Source organism: Salmo trutta, chromosome 6, assembly GCF_901001165.1.
Source record: "Salmo trutta chromosome 6, fSalTru1.1, whole genome shotgun sequence".
NCBI classification, from domain to species: domain Eukaryota; kingdom Metazoa; phylum Chordata; class Actinopteri; order Salmoniformes; family Salmonidae; genus Salmo; species Salmo trutta.
The window spans coordinates 16529239-16551974 of NC_042962.1; the positions used below are offsets into that span (position 1 = coordinate 16529239).

At 43.7% G+C, this 22736-nt stretch overlaps 1 protein-coding gene across 3 annotated transcripts in view; it reads left to right on the plus strand.

Annotated features, from left to right (window-relative positions):
• LOC115195541 (5'-AMP-activated protein kinase subunit gamma-2) overlaps positions 1-22736 on the plus strand; it is a 119906-nt gene that overhangs the window by 46782 nt on the left and 50388 nt on the right. Inside the window, exon 1 of one of the 3 annotated variants that reach the window (XM_029755491.1) lies at positions 21546-22262. The exons of the other annotated variants lie outside the window; for them this stretch is intronic. Coding sequence (XP_029611351.1) covers positions 22163-22262 — 100 coding nt within the window. The 5' untranslated portion in view covers positions 21546-22162. Of the gene's footprint in view, positions 1-21545; positions 22263-22736 lie in introns of those variants that run through there. 3 annotated transcript variants of the gene reach the window in all.

Consider the following 22736-nt stretch of genomic DNA (forward strand, 5'->3'; position numbering starts at 1 on the left):
TACTGTATGTTAAGGGTTTTAATCAAATATTATGATTCACAATAAATAGTTTGAGCTTTTACATAAGTAAAATCTAGGTACATTTTAGACTGTAAAATAAAAAAGCAAAACAAATATAACAGCAGCATGCTAAACATTAATGTTATTTAAACGTCTAGTCTCTACTACAATCCAACCATTTAAACTTAAAAAATGATGAAATTCAGACATTTCTAACCTGGATTGTCGAAGCAGTCTTTTCTTCTGTAAGGCTGTAGTGGTAGTATCCAAAAAGTCTAATGTAGACATCCATTGCTCTTACCAGCACACCTGTGTATGTCCCCTCACTACAAAAACAACTTTGTTAATTGTCCAGAAACTGATTTGCAAAAGTAAGAACATGAGCAAAACTATTTGCCTAACTTTCCAGTCTGGTATATTTCTACATTAAAGCTCACATATACAACACATGAAATTCTGTAGAAGCTTTTATTGAAGAGGTTAAATCCAGAGGTTACAATCAAACACGTACAGGTAAGTGCCAAAATAATAAACACCAATATAGTGTCTTAATTGGACCACCATGAGCCAGAACAGCTTCAATGCACCATGGCATATATTCTACAAGTGTCTGGAACGCTATTGGAGGGATGCAACACTTTTTTTCCACAAGAAATTCCATAATTTTGTGTTTTGTTGATGGTGGTGGAAAATGCAGGCTCAGGCGCTGCTCCAGAATCTCTTCTTCTTCGTGTGAATTTCTGGCAAACTAGACTCTGTGTTGTGCCTTTTGCAGGTCGGTGTTCAGGTTGTCAATTTTTGGCACAAAATAAATGGAAAAGGGGAAGTGGATAATCTTAAATTGCACAACCATCAAACCCTGCACCTATACACTACCCCCAAAACCCACCACTCCATTCTACTACCTTGGCCCTAAACAATCCTACACCAGGCCGTCTACTCCCTGAAGATCTTCTGCACTAAAATCTCTCACACCCAAATATTTATCTGCTGCTGCAACTACCACATCTATCTTCTGTGATTTCCGCTCCATCAGTGCAGTCCAGTTGATCACAATGGCTATAAACGCAGCAAATCCAACCTTACTAAGCCTCATCCTCTCTGGATCTCTCTCTTCAGGCCTACTCACTGGGGGCTCCCAGTCAAATCACTCACCCTTGGGCTATCCTCTACTCTCTTCACTGCCTCAGCATTGGAAACATTCTACCCCCGAACAGCGAATATAACCTAATTTGACCTTGTCAGCTAGAAACTCTGTGTCAAAGCTCAACAAGACACAGGGTATTTTCAATCTCGCCATTGCCACCGGGTCTACATCTCACCAAATGGCATGTGTCATAAATACCAGGAATATTATTGTAATTTTTTTTCTCCCCAATTTCGTGGTATCCAATTTGTAGTAGTTACAGTCTTGTCTCATTGCTGCAACTCCCATACGGACTCGGGAGAGGCGAAGGTCGAGAGCCATGCGTCCTCCCAACCCAACCAAGCTGCACTGCTTCTTGACACAATGCCCATCCAACCCGGAAGCCAGCCGCACCAAAGTGTCGGAGGAAACACCATACACCTGGCGACCTGGTCAGCGTGCACTGCGCCCGGCCCGCCACAGGAGTCACTAGTGCGCGATGAGACAAGGATATCCCTGCCAGACAAACCCTCCCTAACCCGGACGACGCTGGGCCAATTGTACGCCGCCCCATGGGCCTCCCGGTCGCGGCCGGCTGCGACAGAGCCTGGACTCGAACCCAGTGCCTTAGACCACTGCGCCACCCGGGAGGCCCTAGGAATATTATTTTTAATTTGATTCACCATTACACTCAACACTACCCCACTGATCACTCCTTTGAGCGGCTCCCTGCTCCGGAGAGTAAAGCAAGACACAGGTTGAGCCCCGAGACGCATGAAGCACAGCGCCCGCTGCCTCTGGGCGGAGGATGCACGAAAAATACAAACAATTCCACTTCTCCAAACTTTCACAGATGTAACCACTCCCAGTTTGTCCTTTACCCAGCTTGAAACAACCGGCGGGCTAGACAAAAAGCAGGAATCTACTTTTTTTCTTCTTCAATAATCGTACTCCTACCGGTCCAAAATCATCTCTGATAGGACTCCCATGGCAACCATTGGAAGTGTCTACCACACCTGTATCCGCAGGTACTTCATCCTGGTCTGGCTCATACATTTTTTAACACAAAAACAACCAAACTATTTACAGACGTACGTTATTTATCACAGTGTGTAATATATAAATATAAAAGATTTGAGAAGTTCGACCAACTAGGTAGAGCAGAAGGAGTGAGTACAACAGAAATACAATGTTTACATACAGTACTGGTCAAAGTTTGGACACACCTACTCACCACCCCTACCTTGTCACAAAACAACTGACTGGCTCAAATGCATTAAGAAGGAAAGAAATTCCACAAATTGACTTTTAACAAGGCACACCTGATAATTGAAATGCATTCCAGGTGACTACCTCATGAAGCTGGTTGAGAGAATGCCAAGTGTGTGCAAAGCTGTCATCAAGGCAAAGGGTGCCTACTTTGAAGAATCTCAAATATATAATATATTTAGATTTGTTTGACACTTTTTTGGTTACTACATGATTCCATATGTGTTATTTCATAGTTTTGATGTCTTCACTATTATTCTACAATGTAGAAAATAGTAACAAATAAAGAAAAACCCTTGACTGAGTAAGTGTGTCCAAAATTTTGACTGGTACTGTATATTGACTGCAATATTGGGAAAGCAATGGTCACTATTTTTTTATTTAACCTTTATTTAACTAGGCAAGTCATGTGTTATTTGGGAATAGGAAAGAACCGAAAGGCCTGTACTCTGCATATGCTACCAATTACCACCTTTATTGACCAACGTTTTCATGCAGAAGGATCTTCATCAGGTGACAAAAGGTGAAATTAAGCTCTGATTCATAAAAAGGTGTGCTTCCACTGGGACAATGAGAATTTGCATTGGGTCTTGCATTGGTTAGGGCAGCGCTCACTCTCTGTTCTACCTCCTTGAACTAACCAATACATCCTAAGCTGTCACCAGCACATCTGTGTATTTCCCCTTATTACAAAAACAAGTTTGTTAATTGACCAGAACCTGATTTGCAAAAGTAAGAACATGCGCCAATCTATTTGCATGCTCATATACTTCTATAACAAGGCTCACATATACAGCAACCTTGCAACACATGAAGTTCAGTAGAAACTTTTATTGAAGAGGTCAAATCCAGAGGTTCCAATCAAACACGTTCATTGAACTTTGCAAAACAAACATCTCATATACCAAACATTAAGAACACCTTCCTAATATTGAGTTGCATCCCTTTTTGCCCTCAGAACAGTCTCAATTCGTCAGGGCATGGACTCTACAAGGTGCCGAAAGTGTTCCACATGGATGCTGGCAAGTTGGCTGGATGTCCTTTGGGTGGTGTACCATTCTTGATAAACACAGGAAACTGTTGAGTGTGAAAAATCCAGCAGCGTTGCAGTTCTTGACACAAACCAGTGCGCCTGGCACCTACTAACATACCCTTTTCAAAGGCAATTCAATATTTTGTCTTGCCCGTTCACCCTTTGAATGGCACACATACACAATCCATGTCTCAATTGTCTCGAACGCTTAGAAATCCTTCTTTAACCTGTCTCCTGTGGATTTAACGAGTGACATCAATAAGGGATCATAGACTGACCAGGTGAATCCAGGTGAAAGCTATGTCATGAAAAGAGCAGGTGTTCTTAATATTTTGTATACTCAGTTTGGTAAATAAAAAAGTATTACAGAACTTCTTCCATATTGGATAATATAGTTCTTGGAGTGGTCTACACGTTCTGTGTGTAAATAAATGACAACCCAAGATCCTCAGTACAAAATCTGTACAAAAAATCCTATTCTACAGTTAATCTTTGCAATGTCTTGAATTGGAAAAAACATATGGTCAAATACTTTACTATGAATGAACATGGCAATTGTGGGACATAAAGTTATTGAATTGTCTAGTATAAGCTATGTAAGAGCAAGAGATTCCGTAATAATAGACTTGAAGTATGTCAGATACCAGTAGTGTGCTTTCAAGAACACTTACAAGGCAGTATGTCTGATTACACTAGTGCTCCTGCTGAAGCAAGCACACCAATAACAGTAGTGTTCTTGTTTTCATCAAGCACACTAATAATAAAAAAGTATGTCAGATTGCAGTAGTGAGATTTTAACAAGCACACTAATTAATCTGCGTCATCAGACAGTAGGACAATAGTACGAGATCTGTTGCATAATGCCAGGTTGACCTCATACAGAGAGCATAAGTGGTCAAAACAACTGCTCCCTCTTTTTCTCTCACTCTGTCTCTCTTACACACACGCACATGCACTCACACACACACACCATTGATACGCACACACACACACACACACAGGAGTAGTCTGTATATCTAGGCCACTGGTAGTCCGATTAGACCCCTGGACCTGCTGGAATTTTGTTTTGATGGAGTTGTTTTTCCAGCGATAACTAGGGGCTTCTGCAGAGACAACATCATGCCCTTGATCGGTGTACAGATCATTGTTCCCACTGGAAAAACTGGTTGCAATGACGTCAAGACGTCATGTGCCATTTATTGCACGCTAGGTTATATATATTGTCACAGGACTGTATAGATCGCTTGAATGTAGATTGCACCTGGTAATGAAGTGCAGAAAGGCTTTTATCTATCATGTACAGTGCATTCCGAAAGTATTCAGACCCCTTGACTTTTTCCACATTTTGTTACCTTACAGCCTTATTCTAAAATTGTTTAAATAAATAGTTTTCCTCGTCAATCAACACACAATACCCCATAATGACAAAGCGAAAACAGGTTTTGAGGAATACCTTATTTACATAAGTATTCAGACCTTTTGCTATGAGACTCGAAATTGAGCTCAGGTGCATCCTGTTTCCATTGATCATCTTTGAGATGTTTCTACAACTTGATTGGTGTCCACCTGTGGTAAATTCAATTGATTAGACATGATTTGGAAAAGCACACACCTGTATATATAAGGTCCCACTGTTGACAATGCATGTCAGAGCAAAAACCAAGCCATATGAGGTCGAAGGAATTGTCCATAGAGCTCTGAGACAGGATTGTGTCGAGGCACAGATCTGGGGAAGGGTACCAAAAAGGTCCCCCATTGGTGGTCCGCCATTGAAGGTCCCGAAGAACACAGTGGCCTCCATCATTCTTAAATGAAAGAAGTTTGGAACCACCAAGACTCTTCCTAGAGATGGCCGCCCTGCTAAACTGAGCAATCGGGGGAGAAGGGCCTTGGTCATGGAGGTGACCATGAACCCGATGGTCACTCTGACAGAGCTCCAGAGTTCCTCTGTTTAGATGGGAGAACCTTCCAGAAGGTTCTGCAGCACTCCAGCCAATCAGGCCTTTATGGTAGTGGCCAGATAGAAGCCACTCCTCAGTAAAAGACACACGACCGCTGTTTTGAGTTTGCCAAAAGCCACCTAAAGACCATGAGAAATAAGATTCTCTCATCTGATGAAACCAAGATGGAACTTTTTGGCCTGAATGCCAAGCATCACATCTGGAGGAAACCTGGCACCATCCCTATGTTGAAACCTGATGGTGGCAGCATCATGCTGTGGGGTTGTTTTTCAGTGGCAGGGGCTGGGAGACTAGTCAGGATCGAGGGAAAGATGAACGGAGCAAAGTACAAAGAGATCCTTGATGAAAACCTGCTCCAGGACCTCAGACTGGGGGCAAAGGTTCACCTTCCAACAGGACAATGACCCGAGGCACACAGCCCAGACAACATAGGAGGGGCTTTGGGACAAGTCTCTGAATGTCCTTGAGCGGCCCAACCAGGACACGGACTTGAACCCATTCGAACATCTCTAGAGAGACCTGAAAATAGCTGTGCAGCGACACTCCCCCATCCAACCTGACAGAGCTTGAGAGGATCTGCAGAGAAGAATGTGATAAATACAGGTGTGCCAAGCTTATAGCGTCATACCCAAGAAGACTCGAGGCTGTAATCGCTGCCAAAGGTGCTTCAATAAAGTACTGATTGAAGGGTCTGAATATTTATGTAAATGTAATATTTCCATTATTTAAAAAAAAATTTATCCACTACCATTCAAAAGTTTAGGGTCACTTAGAAATGTCCTTGTTTTTGAAAGAAAAGCAATTTTTTTCCATTAAAATAACATCAAATGGATCAGAAATACAGTGTAGACATTGTTAATGTTGTAAATGAGTATTGAAGTTGGAAACGGCAGATTTTTTTATGGAATATCTACAAAGGCAAACAGAGACCCATTATCAGCAACCATCACTCCTGTGTTCCAATGGCACGTTGTGTTAGCTAATCCAAGTTTATAATTTTAAAAGGCTAATTGATCATTAGAATTATGTTAGCACAGCTGAAAACTGTTCTGATTAAAGAAGCAATAAAACTGGCCTTCTTTAGACTAGTTGAGTATCTGGAGCACTAAGTACATACTAAGTACATTAGTATCTAGTTTGAGAAACAGATGCCTCACAAGTCCTCAACTGGCAGCTTAACTAAATAGTACTCGCAAAACACCAGTCTCATCGTCAACAGTGTAGAGGCGACTCCAGGATGCTGACCTTCTAGGCGGAGTTCCTCTGTCCGGTGTCTGTGTTCTTTTACCCATCTTAATCCTAGAAGGCCAGCATCCTGGAGTCGCCTCCTCACTGTTGACGTTGAGACTGGTGTTTTGCCTGTTATCGAACCCACAAATGCCGATGCTCCAGATACTCAACTAGTCTAAAGAAGGCCAGTTTTATTGCTTCTTTAATCAGAACAGTTTTCAGCTGTGCTAACATAATCGCAAAAGGGTTTTCTAATGATCAATTAGCCTTTTAAAATGATAAACTTGGATTAGCTAAAAAAACATGCAATTGGAACACAGGAGTGATGGTTGCTGATAATGGGCCTCTGTACGCCTATGTAGATATTCTATAAAAAAATCTGCCATTTCCAACTTCAATACTCATTTACAACATTAACAATGTCTACACTGTATTTCTGATCAATTTGATGTTATTTTAATGGACAAAAAAATAACTTTTCTTTCAAAAACAAGGGCATTTCTAAGTGACCTCAAACTTTTGAACGGTAGTGTACATTTGCAACAATTTCTAAAAACCTGTTTTTGCTTTGTAATTATGGGGTATTGTGTGTGGATTGATGATGGAAAAAACAACTTCATCCATTGTAGAATAAGGCTGTAACGTAACAAAATGTGGAAAAAGTCAAGGGGTCTGAATACTTTCTGAATGCGCTGTATGTACTGTACATGGGAAGTGCCAATAGTAGCAGTCTTGGCAGATTTAAATGTTGTTGATGTCTGTGAGAAAGAAGTCCCCTTGCTTTGTATGATGATGTCATGTTCCTGAGTCTACCTTTAAACAAATGTGTACTTGAGATTCTGCAGTCCCATCCTACTGCTACTGGGCCAGTGGTCCTAAGTTACCGCACACTGGTGAGTGTTGGAGGAGGCCATAGGAAGGTGTTGTCAAACACCCTTGAATCCGTCCCGTCACCGTGGTTTCAGTCCAGACACATTGTGCCCTCTACTGGCCACATCAGTACAGTATACAATAACAACGGTCCAGTGCTTTAAGCAGGTGCTGGAGATGACATAGTATGTTAAGCAAAAGGAAAGAGAAGATTATGTGCACTGTTTAAGGACGCAGCATTTCAACCTTCAAGCTGAGGTATGCAGACTATCGGCAACCAATGTTTGGTTGAAAAGAGCTAGATTGGAGAATGTAAGCTAGAGAAGGAAGGTAGAGACAAGGAAGCTGATCATGTTACAGGTAGAGAGGTTAGTGTAGATCATGTTACAGGTAGAGAGGTTAGTGTAGATCATGTTACTGGTAGAGAGGTTAGTGTAGATCATGTTACAGGTAGAGAGGTTAGTGTAGATCATGTTACAGGTAGAGAGGTTAGTGTAGATCATGTTACAGGTAGAGAGGTTAGTGTAGATCATGTTACAGGTAGAGAGGTTAGTCTAGACCATGTTACAGGTAGAGAGGTTAGTGTAGATCATGTTACTGGTAGAGAGGTTAGTGTAGATCATGTTACAGGTAGAGAGGTTAGTGTAGATCATGTTACATGTAGAGAGGTTAGTGTAGATCATGTTACAGGTAGAGAGGTTAGTGTAGATCATGTTACAGGTAGAGAGGTTAGTGTAGATCATGTTACAGGTAGAGAGGTTAGTGTAGATCATGTTACAATCATATTACAGGTAGAGAGGTTAGTGCAGATCATGTTACAATCATGTTACAGGTAGAGAGGTTAGTGTAGATCATGTTACAGGTAGAGAGTTTAGTGTAGATCATGTTACAGGTAGAGAGGTTAGTGTAGATCATGTTACTGGTAGAGAGGGTTGGTGTAGATCATGTTACAGGTAGAGAGGTTAGTGTAGATCATGTTACAGGTAGAGAGGTTAGTGTAGATCAGGTTACTGGTAGAGAGGTTAGTGTAGATCATGTTACAGGTAGAGAGTTTAGTGTAGATCATGTTACTGGTAGAGAGGTTAGTGTAGATCATGTTACTGGTAGAGAGGTTAGTGTAGATCATGTTACTGGTAGAGAGGTTAGTGTAGATCATGTTACTGGTAGAGAGGTTAGTGTAGATCATGTTACTGGTAGAGAGGTTAGTGTAGATCATGTTACTGGTAGAGAGGTTAGTGTAGATCATGTTACTGGTAGAGAGGTTAGTGTAGATCATGTTACTGGTAGAGAGGTTAGTGTAGATCATGTTACTGGTAGAGAGGTTAGTGTAGATCATGTTACAGGTAGAGAGGTTAGTGTAGATCATGTTACTGGTAGAGAGGTTAGTGTAGATCATGTTACAGATAGAGAGGTTAGGGTAGATCAGGCTACTGGTAGAGAGGTTAGTGTAGATCATGTTACTGGGAGAGGATAGTGTAGATCATGTTACTGGTAGAGAGGTTAGTGTAGATCATGTTACAGGTAGAGAGGTTAGTGTAGATCATATTACTGGTAGAGAGGTTAGTGTAGATCATGTTACTGGTAGAGAGGTTAGTGTAGATCATGTTACAGGTAGAGATGTTAGTGTAGATCATGTTACTGGTAGAGAGGTTAGTGTAGATCATGTTACAGGTAGAGAGGTTAGTGTAGATCATGTTACAGATAGAGAAGTTAGTGTAGATCATGTTACAGGTAGAGAGGTTAGTGTAGATCATGTTACAGATAGAGAGGTTAGTGTAGATCATGTTACAGGTAGAGAGGTTAGTGTAGATCATGTTACAATCATGTTACAGGTAGAGAGTTTAGTGTAGATCATGTTACTGGTAGAGAGGTTAGTGTAGATCATGTTACTGGTAGAGAGGTTAGTGTAGATCATGTTACTGGTAGAGAGGTTAGTGTAGATCATGTTACAGGTAGAGAGGTTAGTGTAGATCATGTTACAGGTAGAGAGGTTAGTGTAGATCATGTTAAAGGTAGAGAGGTTAGTGTAGATCATGTTACTGGTAGAGAGGTTAGTGTAGATCATGTTACTGGTAGAGAGGTTAGTGTAGATCATGTTACAGGTACAGAGGTTAGTGTAGATCATGTTACAGGTAGAGAGGTTAGTGTAGATCATGTTACTGGTAGAGAGGTTAGTGTAGATCATGTTACTGGTAGAGAGGTTAGTGTAGATCATGTTACAGGTAGAGAGGTTAGTGTAGATCATGTTACTGGTAGAGAGATTAGTGTAGATCATGTTACTGGTAGAGAGGTTAGTGTAGATCATGTTACGATCATGTTACTGGTAGAGAGGTTAGTGTAGATCATGTTACTGGTAGAGAGGTTAGTGTAGATCATGTTACAGGTAGAGAGGTTAGTGTAGATCATGTTACAGGTAGAGAGGTTAGTGTAGATCATGTTACAGGTAAAGAGGTTAGTGTAGATCATGTTACAGGTAGAGAGGTTAGTGTAGATCATGTTACAGGTAGAGAGGTTAGTGTAGATCATGTTACTGGTAGAGAGGTTAGTGTAGATCATGTTACAGGTAGAGAGGTTAGTGTAGATCATGTTACTGGTAGAGAGGTTAGTGTAGATCATGTTACTGGTAGAGAGGTTAGTGTAGATCATGTTACTGGTAGAGAGGTTAGTGTAGATCATGTTACAGGTAGAGAGGTTAGTGTAGATCATGTTACAGGTAGAGAGGTTAGTGTAGATCATGTTACAGGTAGAGAGGTTAGTGTAGATCATGTTACTGGTAGAGAGATTAGTGTAGATCATGTTACTGGTAGAGAGGTTAGTGTAGATCATGTTACAGGTAGAGAGGTTAGTGTAGATCATGTTACAGGTAGAGAGGTTAGTGTAGATCATGTTACAGGTAGAGAGGTTAGTGTAGATTATGTTACAGGTAGAGAGGTTAGTGTAGATCATGTTACTGGTAGAGAGGTTAGTGTAGATCATGTTACTGGTAGAGAGGTTAGTGTAGATCATGTTGCTGGTAGAGAGGTTAGTGTAGATCATGTTACAGGTAGAGAGGTTAGTGTAGATCATGTTACTGGTAGAGAGGTTAGTGTAGATCATGTTACAGGTAGAGAGGTTAGTGTAGATCATGTTACAGGTAGAGAGGTTAGTGTAGATCATGTTACTGGTAGAGAGGTTAGTGTAGATCATGTTACAGGTAGAGAGGTTAGTGTAGATCATGTTACAGGTAGAGAGGTTAGTGTAGATCATGTTACAGGTAGAGAGGTTAGTGTAGATCATGTTACAGGTAGAGAGGTTAGTGTAGATCATGTTACTGGTAGAGAGGTTAGTGTACATTTACATTACATTTAAGTCATTTAGCAGACGCTCTTATCCAGAGCGACTTACAAATTGGTGCATTCACCTTATGATATCCAGTGGAACAACCACTTTACAATAGTACATCTAAATCTTTTGGGGGGGGGGTTAGAAGGATTACTTCATCCTATCCCAGGTATTCCTTAAAGAGGTGGGGTTTCAGGTGTCTCCGGAAGGTGGTGATTGACTCCGCTGTCCTGGCGTCGTGAGGGAGCTTGTTCCACCATTGGGGTGCCAGAGCAGCGAACAGTTTTGACTGGGCTGAGCGGGAACTGTGCTTCCTCAGAGGTAGGGAGGCGAGCAGGCCAGAGGTGGATGAACGCAGTGCCCTTGTTTGGGTGTAGGGCCTGATCAGAGCCTGAAGGTACGGAGGTGCCGTTCCCCTCACAGCTCCGTAGGCAAGCACCATGGACTTGTAGCGGATGCGAGCTTCAACTGGAAGCCAGTGGAGAGAGCGGAGGAGCGGGGTGACGTGAGAGAACTTGGGAAGGTTGAACACCAGACGGGCTGCGGCGTTCTGGATGAGTTGTAGGGGTTTAATGGCACAGGCAGGGAGCCCAGCCAACAGCGAGTTGCAGTAATACAGACGGGAGATGACAAGTGCCTGGACTAGGACCTGCGCCGCTTCCTGTGTGAGGCAGGGTTGTACTCTGCGAATGTTGTAGAGCATGAACCTACAGGATCGGGTCACCGCCTTGATGTTAGTAGAGAACGACAGGGTGTTGTCCAGGGTCACGCCAAGGTTCTTAGCACTCTGGAGGAGGACACAAGGGAGTTGTGAACCGTGATGGTGAGATCATGGAACGGGCAGTCCTTCCCCGGGAGGAACAGCAGCTCCGTCTTGCCGAGGTTCAGCTTGAGGTGGTGAGCCGTCATCCACACTGATATGTCTGCCAGACATGCAGAGATGCGATTCGCCACCTGGTTATCAGAAGGGGGAAAGGAGAAGATTAATTGTGTGTCGTCTGCGTAGCAATGATAGGAGAGACCATGTGAGGATATGACCGAGCCAAGTGACTTGGTGTATAGTGAGAATAGGAGAGGGCCTAGAACAGAGCCCTGGGGGACACCAGTGGTGAGAGCACGTGGTGCGGAGACAGATTCTCGCCACGCCACCTGGTAGGAGCGACCTGTCAGGTAGGACGCAATCCAAGCGTGGGCCGCGCCGGAGATGCCCAGCTCGGAGAGGGTGGAGAGGAGGATCTGATGGTTCACAGTATCAAAGGCAGCAGATAGGTCTAGAAGGATGAGAGCAGAGGAGAGAGAGTTAGCTTTAGCAGTGCGGAGAGCCTCCGTGACACAGAGAAGAGCAGTCTCAGTTGAATGCCCAGTCTTGAAACCTGACTGATTAGGATCAAGAAGGTCATTCTGAGAGAGATAGCAGGAGAGCTGGCCAAGGACGGCACGTTCAAGAGTTTTGGAGAGAAAAGAAAGAAGGGATACTGGTCTGTAGTTGTTGATATCGGAGGGATCGAGTGTAGGTTTTTTCAGAAGGGGTGCAACTCTCGCTCTCTTGAAGACGGAAGGGACGTAGCCAGCGGTCAAGGATGAGTTTATGAGCGAGGTGAGGTAGGGGAGAAGGTCTCCGGAAATGGTCTGGAGAAGAGAGGAGGGGATAGGGTCAAGTGGGCAGGTTGTTGGGCGGCCGGCCATCACGAGACGCGAGATTTCATCTGGAGAGAGAGGGGAGAAAGAGGTCAAAGCACAGGGTAGGGCAGTGTGAGCAGGACCAGCAGTGTCGTTTGGCTTAGCAAACGAGGATCGGATGTCATCAGCCTTCTTTTCAAAATGGTTGACGAAGTCATCCGCAGAGAGAGAGGAGGGGGGGGGGGAGGATTCAGGAGGGAGGAGAAGGTAGCAAAGAGCTTCCTAGGGTTAGAGGCAGATGCTTGGAATTTAGAGTGGTAGAAAGTGGCTTTAGCAGCAGAGACAGAAGAGGAAAATGTAGAGAGGAGGGCGTGAAAGGATGCCAGGTCCGCAGGGAGGCGAGTTTTCCTCCATTTCCCGCTCTGCTGCCCGGAGCCCTGTTCTGTGAGCTCGCAGTGAGTCGTCGAGCCACGGCGCAGGAGTGGAGGACCGAGCCGGCCTGGAGGATAGGGGACAGAGAAAATCAAAGGATGCAGAAAGGGAGGAGAGGAGGGTTGAGGAGGCAGAATCAGGAGATAGGTTGGAGAAGGTTTGAGCAGAGGGAAGAGATGATAGGATGGAAGAGGAGAGAGTAGCGGGAGAGAGAGAGCGAAGGTTGGGATGGCGCAATACCATCCGAGTAGGGGCAGAGTGAGAAGTGTTGGATGAGAGCGAGAGGGAAAAGGATACAAGGTAGTGGTCGGAGACTTGGAGGGGAGTTGCAATGAGATTAGTGGAAGAACAGCATCTAGTAAAGATGAGGTCAAGCGTATTGCCTGCCTTGTGAGTAGGGGGGGAAGGTGAGAGGGTGAGGTCAAAAGAGGAGAGGAGTGGAAAGAAGGAGGCAGAGAGGAATGAGTCAAAGGTAGACGTGGGGAGGTTAAAGTCACCCAGAACTGTGAGAGGTGAGCCATCCTCAGGGAAGGAACTTATCAAGGCATCAAGCTCATTGATGAACTCTCCAAGGGAACCTGGAGGGAGATAAATGATAAGGATGTTAAGCTTGAAAGGGCTGGTAACTGTGACAGCATGGAATTCAAATGAGGAGATAGACAGATGGGTCAGGGGAGAAAGAGAGAATGTCCACTTGGGAGAGATGAGGATTCCAGTGCCACCACCCCGCTGGCTCGATGCTCTAGGGGTATGCGAGAACACGTAGGCAGACAAGGAGAGAGCAGTAGGAGTAGCAGTGTTATCTGTGGTAATCCATGTTTCCGTCAGCGCCAGGAAGTCTAGGGACTGGAGGGTAGCATAGGCTGAGATGAACTCAGCCTTGTTGGCCGCAGACCGGCAGTTCCAGAGGCTGCCGGAGACCTGGAACTCCACGTGGGTCGTGCGCGCTGGGACCACCAGGTTAGAGTGGCAGCGGCCACGCGGTGTGAAGCGTTTGTATGGCCTGTGCAGAGGGGAGAGAACAGGGATAGACAGACACATAGTTGACAAGCTACAGAAGAGGCTACGCTAATGCAAAGGAGATTGGAATGACAAGAGGACTACACGTCTCGAATGTTCAGAAAGTTAAGCTTACGTTGCGAAAATCTTATTGACTAAAATGACGAAAATGCTAGCTAACTAGCTGGCTAACTAACACAACACTACACTAATCAAGTCGTTCCGTTGTAATGTAATAGTTTCTACAGTGCTGCTAGTCGGTAGAGGTTGGCTATTATACAAAAGCAACTTTGTAGCTAGCTAACATAACACTAATCAAGACGTTCCTTTGTAATGTATTTAGTTTCTACAATGCTGCTCGTCGGTAATAGTTGGCTAGGTATGGAACAATGGCGTCGCGGGGGACGGAAATAGCTGGCTAGCTAACCTAGCTAACCTCGATAATTACTAAACTACACAATTATCAAGCTATGACAAAGACAGCTATGTAGCTAGCTAGCTAACACTGCACTAGTCAAATCGTTCCGTTGTAATGTATTAGTATCTACAGCGCTGCTAGTCGGTAACGGTTGGCTAGCTAGCTAGCTAGCTAGCGGTGTTGACTAGCTAGCAGCTAGCAGCTAGCAGTGTTGACTACGTTAGGAGGACGAAAAAATAGCTGGCCTCGATAATTACTCTAATTACTCTAAACTACACAATTATCTTTGATAGCTAAGAGAAAATTGCTCAGATCAAACAAACCAAGCCGTTGTAATGTAAAGAAGTGTAATATTACCTGTGGAGCTACGGGCTAAAAGACTGGAACAAGTCCCTCTCTGCACTCTCTGTACCCTCCAAGCTCATCATAGATGATGTAGATCATGTAGATCATGTTACAGGTAGAGAGATTAGTGTAGATCATGTTACAGGTAGAGAGGTTAGTGTAGATCATGTTACAGGTAGAGAGGTTAGTGTAGATCATGTTACTGGTAGAGAGGTTAGTGTAGATCATGTTACTGGTAGAGAGGTTAGTGTAGATCATGTTACTGGTAGAGAGGTTAGTGTAGATCATGTTACAGGTAGAGAGGTTAGTGTAGATCATGTTACAGGTAAAGAGGTCAGTGTAGATCATGTTACTGGTAGAGAGGTTAGTGTAGATCATGTTACAGGTAGAGAGGTTAGTGTAGATCATGTTACAGGTAGAGAGGTTAGTGTAGATCATGTTACAGGTAGAGAGGTTAGTGTAGATCATGTTACTGGTAGAGAGGTTAGTGTAGATCATGTTACGATCATGTTACTGGTAGAGAGGTTATTGTAGATCATGTTACTGGTAGAGAGGTTAGTGTAGATCATGTTACAGGTAGAGAGGTTAGTGTAGATCATGTTACAGGTAGAGAGGTTAGTGTAGATCATGTTACTGGTAGAGAGGTTAGTGTAGATCATGTTACAGGTAGAGAGGTTAGTGTAGATCATGTTACTGGTAGAGAGGTTAGTGTAGATCATGTTACTGGTAGAGAGGTTAGTGTAGATCATGTTACAGGTAGAGAGGTTAGTGTAGATCATGTTACTGGTAGAGAGGTTAGTGTAGATCATGTTACTGGTAGAGAGGTTAGTGTAGATCATGTTACAGGTAGAGAGGTTAGTGTAGATCATGTTACTGGTAGAGAGGTTAGTGTAGATCATGTTACTGGTAGAGAGGTTAGTTTAGATCATGTTACTGGTAGAGAGGTTAGTGTAGATCATGTTACTGGTAGAGAGGTTAGTGTAGATCATGTTACAGGTAGAGAGGTTAGTGTAGATCATGTTACTGGTAGAGAGGTTAGTGTAGATCATGTTACTGGTAGAGAGGTTATTGTAGATCATGTTACTGGTAGAGAGGTTAGTGTAGATCATGTTACAGGTAGAGAGGTTGAAATGAAAGTGAGGTACAGAGGAGGGGATGGAAGAATGGGGGGGGGCAACCATCTTGATCCCCCCTCAGAGATGTGAAAGTTCTGGTTTGGGGGCCTGTTGTTGTGAGGGTGGTAGGGGTGAGGAATGTATACATAAGCTTGTACCCTAAGTCACTAGTGCCTCCACATGATATGCAGGGTTGGCAGACTTGACCTATACACCTGCTACACTCTAGTTGTTTCCTCCCCTAGCAGCTTTTCAATGGTGTATGTTTGTGTTTGTATATCCCTTAGTATGAATTATACCTCTGTGTGGACTAAATGTTTGTATATCTGTTAGTGTGAAGCATACCTCTGTGTGGACTAAATGTTTGTATATCTGTTAGTGTGAAGCATACCTCTGTGTGGACTAAATGTTAGTATATCTGTTAGTGTGAAGCATACCTCTGTGTGGACTAAATGTGTGTATATCTGTTAGTGTGAAGCATACCTCTGTGTGGACTAAATGTTTGTATATCTGTTAGTGTGAAGCATACCTCTGTGTGGACTAAATGTTAGTATATCTGTTAGTGTGAAGCATACCTCTGTGTGGACTAAATGTTAGTATATCTGTTAGTGTGAAGCATACCTCTGTGTGGACTAAATGTTAGTATATCTGTTAGTGTGAAGCATACCTCTGTGTGGACTAAATGTGTGTATATCTGTTAGTGTGAAGCATACCTCTGTGTGGACTAAATGTTTTTATATCTGTTAGTGTGAAGCATACCTCTGTGTGGACTAAATGTGTGTATATCTGTTAGTGTGAAGCATACCTCTGTGTGGACTATATGTTTGTATATCTGTTAGTGTGAAGCATACCTCTGTGTGGACTAAATGTTTATATATCTGTTAGTGTGAAGTATACCTCTGTGTGGACTAAATGTTAGTATATCTGTTAGTGTGAAGCATACCTCTGTGTGGACTAAATGTTTGTATATCTGTTAGTGTGAAGCATACCTCTGTGTGGACTAAATGTGTGTATATCTGTTAGTGTGAAGCATACCTCTGTGTGGACTAAATGTGTGTATATCTGTTAGTGTGAAGCATACCTCTGTGTGGACTAAATGTTTGTATATCTGTTAGTGTGAAGCATACCTCTGTGTGGACTAAATGTTTATATATCTGTTAGTGTGAAGCATACCTCTGTGTGGACTAAATGTGTGTATATCTGTTAGTGTGAAGCATACCTCTGTGTGGACTAAATGTTTGTATATCTGTTAGTGTGAAGCATACCTCTGTGTGGACTAAATGTATGTGTGTGTGTGCGTGTTCGTATAATCTCTGCTTCACTGTGATTCTCTGTGTACCGAGTGACCACACAGCAGCAGCAGCAGGAGCTCCACCTAAGCCCTCCAGCAGCAATCCCATAATCACTCTCCCCTTTCACAACCCCAGTCGCTCGGCAACCGTCAAATAAACAGAGCATCGCCAGCAAGCATCCTCGCGCGTGGAGCAGCTGACTGGCCAGTTAGCACTGGAACAGGAGAGTGACATCAGGGTGTCACAGAAGCCCTTATTTTAGCGGCGTGACAGTCACAACGTTCTCAGAGTCCGTGTAAACGTCGGACCTTCCTATTAGCCACATGACTGGGCTAAATCTCTCTGCACACTGTCCAGAAAAGGGATTCCATCATGGACCCTCCATCTTAGGGCAGGAATGAACGTCCAGTACAGTGGAACTCTGTGGCTGAATACTTGCTCCAAAGGCATATCTAGATAAAAATGCTTGCCAGATTACAGTGTGTTTGTATTTCCAAATTCAGGCAATGTTTTTGCTCTCTGTTAATTGCTAACTTGTGGAGGGCAAACTGGAAGCATAAAGAAAAGCATCGTAGGACCTTAGAAGTGCTTGTGTGTTGTGAGAAAGGCCCGTTCTCAGCCACATTGCGAGACGTGCTTTAGAGAACAGAGGGAGGACAATGTTTAGTTGTGAATGTGTAATTATGTTGGGATTGTGAGTATGGGTGCAAGTCACTTAAGTTTGTGAGTACACTAAAACACCCCTCAATCATTCAGATTTGTTATATGGATTGTGGGCTGCTGAGCTGAGAAACATGCTGTCACACGGACATGACAATATGTCCTCTTGGTGTGTGTGGTCATTTTGTTTTGTGGTTAGCCATTCTGTTTGATTGTGTAAGAAACATTGGTGGCCTGTCCATGAACCAGACAGTAGATGTGTGGCAGCACTGGCTGGCTTTATTCTGCTGTAATACTGAGCTCTAGTTATGGGATTGTGGGAAACCTACTCTAATAGTTGGCCTGGATAGGGCTGAATATCATATCGCGGTGTTAAAAACAAAATGGACGGAATGACAGTATTTGACAGTATTTCATATTTTAAATAATAAAAGTTCTAAATTTGCTATATGAGTAGTGAGTGACCTTAGGGTGGCAACACATACATTCTAAGTGATTTCAATGGGTCTTTCTCCATTCTGATTGCTTTATACTGTTCAATTCAACTTTTTTTCTGTATTTTCATACATTTCTGCCTTTCCTGCACTCATTTTAGATTATTTCGACACTGCCGTGTGCGGGTGAACAATATGGGCAAACAATCTAGGCCATATATCATTTATTTATTAACAGTGGTTAGACTACTGACCATTCTCCCTTCTCAATATGGATATCAAGTTATTTGACTTACAAGGAGAGCTTAGTCTTGGTTGCCGTGGAGAGAGGTTTTGACAGGTGTTTGTGCTCAGTGGACATTGGCTAATCGCCCTATAATCACCCTATAGGGCAGGGCTCAGGCCAGGGACTTTAACAGTTTGTAACTCTTTTTCTTATAGCACAACCCATAGTTATACTCTGTTGTTGTGAAGTTGACATGTAGTGATGGAGAGAAGGATCTTCCTCTGGTGCAGATCTGGACAGGTTAAATCAAGCGCAGCTAAAGTTTTAGAAAGCCAACAAACCCAGGTATGGTACAGTCCTTGAACACAGGTCTGGTACAGTCCTTGAACACAGGTCTGGTACAGTCCTTGAACACAGGTCTGGTACAGTCCTTGAACACAGGTCTGGTACAGTCCTTGAACACAGGTCTGGTACAGTCCTTGAACACAGGTCTGGTACAGTCCTTGAACACAGGTCTGGTACAGTCCTTGAACACAGGTCTGGTACAGTCCTTGAACACAGGTCTGGTACAGTCCTTGAACACAGGTCTGGTACAGTCCTTGAACACAGGTCTGGTACAGTCCTTGAACACAGGTCTGGTACAGTCCTTGAACACAGGTCTGGTACAGACCTTGAACACAGGTCTGGTACAGTCCTTGAACACAGGTCTGGTACAGTCCTTGAACACAGGTCTGGTACAGTCCTTGAACACAGGTCTGGTACAGTCCTTGAACACAGGTCTGGTACAGTCCTTGAACACAGGTCTGGTACAGACCTCACATAGTCATTTTGTTCTTAGTATGTTGCCATATTCTGCATTAGCATGCAAGTTCACCAGGTTCTCACGTCAAACCAAGCTGCATTAGAGGCAGCTTTGACAGACGGGTAGGTCATTTCCACACATGGCTCCCACTCTGTAAATTCTTGTGTGTTTTAAGAGGTTTTATTAAGAGGGTGTCAACAGGTGAGTAATTAGCATGGACTAGACTGATCTGGATTCTGTCCAGAAACACAAGTTGACCTTCAGCAGCCAGCAGATGAGGTTGACCTTCAGCAGCCAGCAGATGAGGTTGACCTTCAGCAGCCAGCAGATGAGGTTGACCTTCAGCAGTCAGCAGATGAGGTTGACCTTCAGCAGCCAGCAGATGAGGTTGCCATAGAATCCTGCAGAATTTAACCCCCCCCACCCCCACCCCCCACCCCTTTATGAATGTATTGAACTATTATGTACATGTTTTCCCATGAGCCCCCAGTGCTGCAGGGTTAGTACTGGAGTGTGATAAAGTAAGGGACCTATACTGTGAGTAAGGACTATAATGTTAAATGTCATGGCTTGAAGCCATGATGCAAGACAAGTGATAACAACATACACACACCCCAACACACATTTTTATCTGCTGAACGTGTACCAACAGTACATGAAAGGATTCCGAGCTAAATGTCCAAGCGGTCAAGCAAAGTCAAGGACATTTCTCACAACCTCTCTTTCCATCTTGTTTGCTATCTCTCTCTGCCCCACTGTCTCTGCCCTTCTCTCTTTGTCTTTGTCTTTCTCTCTTTCCCTCCCTCACACAATCTCTATATCTTGTTCTCGCGCTCTCATTTGCTCTTTCTCTCCCCCTCTCCCTCTCTCCCCATCTCCCTCCCCCCCTCTTCCTCTCTCCCACTCTCCCTCTCACCCTTCTCTCTTTGACCTGTACTCCTAAATGCATTTTGGTTAAAAAAAAAGAAAGTCAAACGATTTTGGGAGGGATTAGTTAAACCCCGCTCACAAGAAGAAGAAAAAACTCTGACTTAAATAAGGTTGTTTGGGAGATTTACTGGCACATTAGTGCCCCTCTAAACAGGAAATAACAGGGCAGAGACAGGGATATGATGAATATGAGAGGAGATCCATCAGAGCCTATTTAATTATTGTTATATAAGCCAAACACTGCCGTCTGAAGAAGAGTTGAGCCATTTTACTTTGTCACAGTTTTCTGGGGTTGCAATTGGCATCAATCTGGGGATGGATGGGACATTTGGCAATTTAGGTTTGGTTTCAGTAGGTTATTCCTGATCTCTTTGTCGTCAACATTAATTATGGACTTTGGCTCCCAGGTAGGAGGTGTAAAGAGCTTTGTGGAATTATAGTGTTATAATGTTAGTGTTGATTTGTTGTTGCTTTTTAATTCTCTTTTGTGACTTCATTAGCCCCATGGTGTTTACAATACAACTGACTCTGGTCGCTGCTGACCTGTGGAGTTTTCCAGAACGAAACAATCTGCTCTCCTTCTCACACGCGCCCCTGCTCCAGCCAGTGTTCAGTTGAGCGTAGACTTCCCAAAGAAAGAAATATCACCACCTTCAAAAAAGACTGCTCCCTACACACAAACCAACTCAAGCTTACCTCAGATAGTCTTTGGCATATCAGGGGCTGAGAAAAGAACAGTAGCTCTGAGGCAGTTGTGCTGCTCTTCCATGCAGAATGCAGAATGCTCAAACTCACAAAAAACCTCTCCAAAGCATTGGGTTTTTACAAAAGTGCTATTAATGATGGTCTCCCTAAGCAAGATTGGTAGTCTTGTTCAAGTTAAAAATCCCCAGGACCACCCGGGCTTTACCTATGACTAGCCAGGTAGTTCCCAGCACACTTTTCCCTTGTCATACTAACCTGTGGTCTGTAACTTACAGGTACTGATGCGTATCACTGGGGCATCGGCTTAGTCCATGCATTAGTGTGTGTGAGTTTGACCCTTTGACCCTTGAATGAAAAATATTCCGTATCAGTGAACATCCATCGTATTGTCCCTCCTGATAGTAGAACTCAACAGAGGCACTTGTGTAATAAAACCATGTTATATTGTTAGATACCTGTTATCAACACTAGCACATGCTAAAGAAACACTACGCAGGAAAGTTGTGTGTTGTGTGAGAGAGATGGAGAGTTCTGGAAGAACAGGAGAGCTTGAGCGGCAGGCGGGGGGGGATTGTCAGGGCTTTGCTCAGAGCCAATCGCTGTCAGAGATAAAGAGTGTGTGTGTGTGTGTGTGTGTGTGTGTGTGTGTGTGTGTGTGTGTGTGTGTGTGTGTGAGAGAGGGAGCGGGTTTCGTTTCCTTTTACAGCCTCTCTGTGATGCAGCCTCTTTTTTAAAGGAACACCAGCCACACAGCTGTACATGACAGTCTACGGCAGCAGGGACTCTGTTGCTGCTGGAAGCCTCAGTGGATCAGAGCGTTCAAAGATTCAAAGAGAGGGAGGTAGACAGAGAGAGAGAGCTGCAGGGAAAGAAGGACAGAACAGGTTCTCTTGGGAAGTGCGTTTAAGAAGAATAGCCGATTCAGAGCTGAAGGAGATTTATATGAGACCAGCTCTCCTCTGGGGGTTAAGCTTTCAGCCTGCCTGCCAGCCTGCCTGCCTGCCTGCCAGCCTGCCTGCCAGCCTGCCTGCCAGCCTGCCTGATTTCTTTCCTGCTTCCCTTCCTACTGTGTTTCTACTGTGAACTATCTAGCTGGCTCTAATCTCCAGTCTCGCCACGCTGTCTATATTGGAGAGAACCCCTGGGATCATCTACTTGGATTGACGGTCACTACTCAGTATTGTCCTTGGATCAGTTTGGCAGGGCTCCTAAAGGAGAAGATTGACCCAGCTTGTTTCAAGTGCGGATTCTGCAAGAAGGTGAACATTGATGCTTGAATCGGGTCTTGTTCAGGCTTGATTGAATCATATCTCGTATTTAGTTGGATATGTTCTACTTGGGTTTATACACTATACTTGTGTATCATCGTGCCCCATGAAGCGATTCGGGAGCCTGAGGGCGAGCAAGAAGAAGAAGGAGCCGGACAGACGGACAGGGAGGAGGCAGTCCGAGCCCCATGACCTCGTGGGAAACAGTAAGCGGGCAGCATTTGTATACACACTAATACCAATTTGTACTTAAACAGTTACAGTAATGTGATTTAATAGCCTAGGTTTGTACATTTAATGCCAAAACTGTGGCAAGTCTTCAGAAAAGCTCAGTGAGTGACTGTGTGTGGGAGTGAGTGTGCGAGTTTGCTTGGATCTAACATAAAGTCCACTGTCTTCTCATGGAGCTGGCTTGATGACTGATGTGATACTGGAAGGCTTCAGAAGCTTAGGATGTTGTAATGTCACCAGGGTGTTGCTAGCATGAAAAGCCAGAGAAAGATAGTTTCTATTGAGAGTGAGAAAATGCCAGTGAAACAAACTAAGGCATTTCAGTTATCTGTTTCTGTAACATAAGGGAAGATTTTTTTATTTATTATGACAAAATTTGAAAACCGCATTCATGGGTCTGATCTCAACTTGGGGTAGTGCATCTCACTGTGTGCCACGCTGGCTGGATA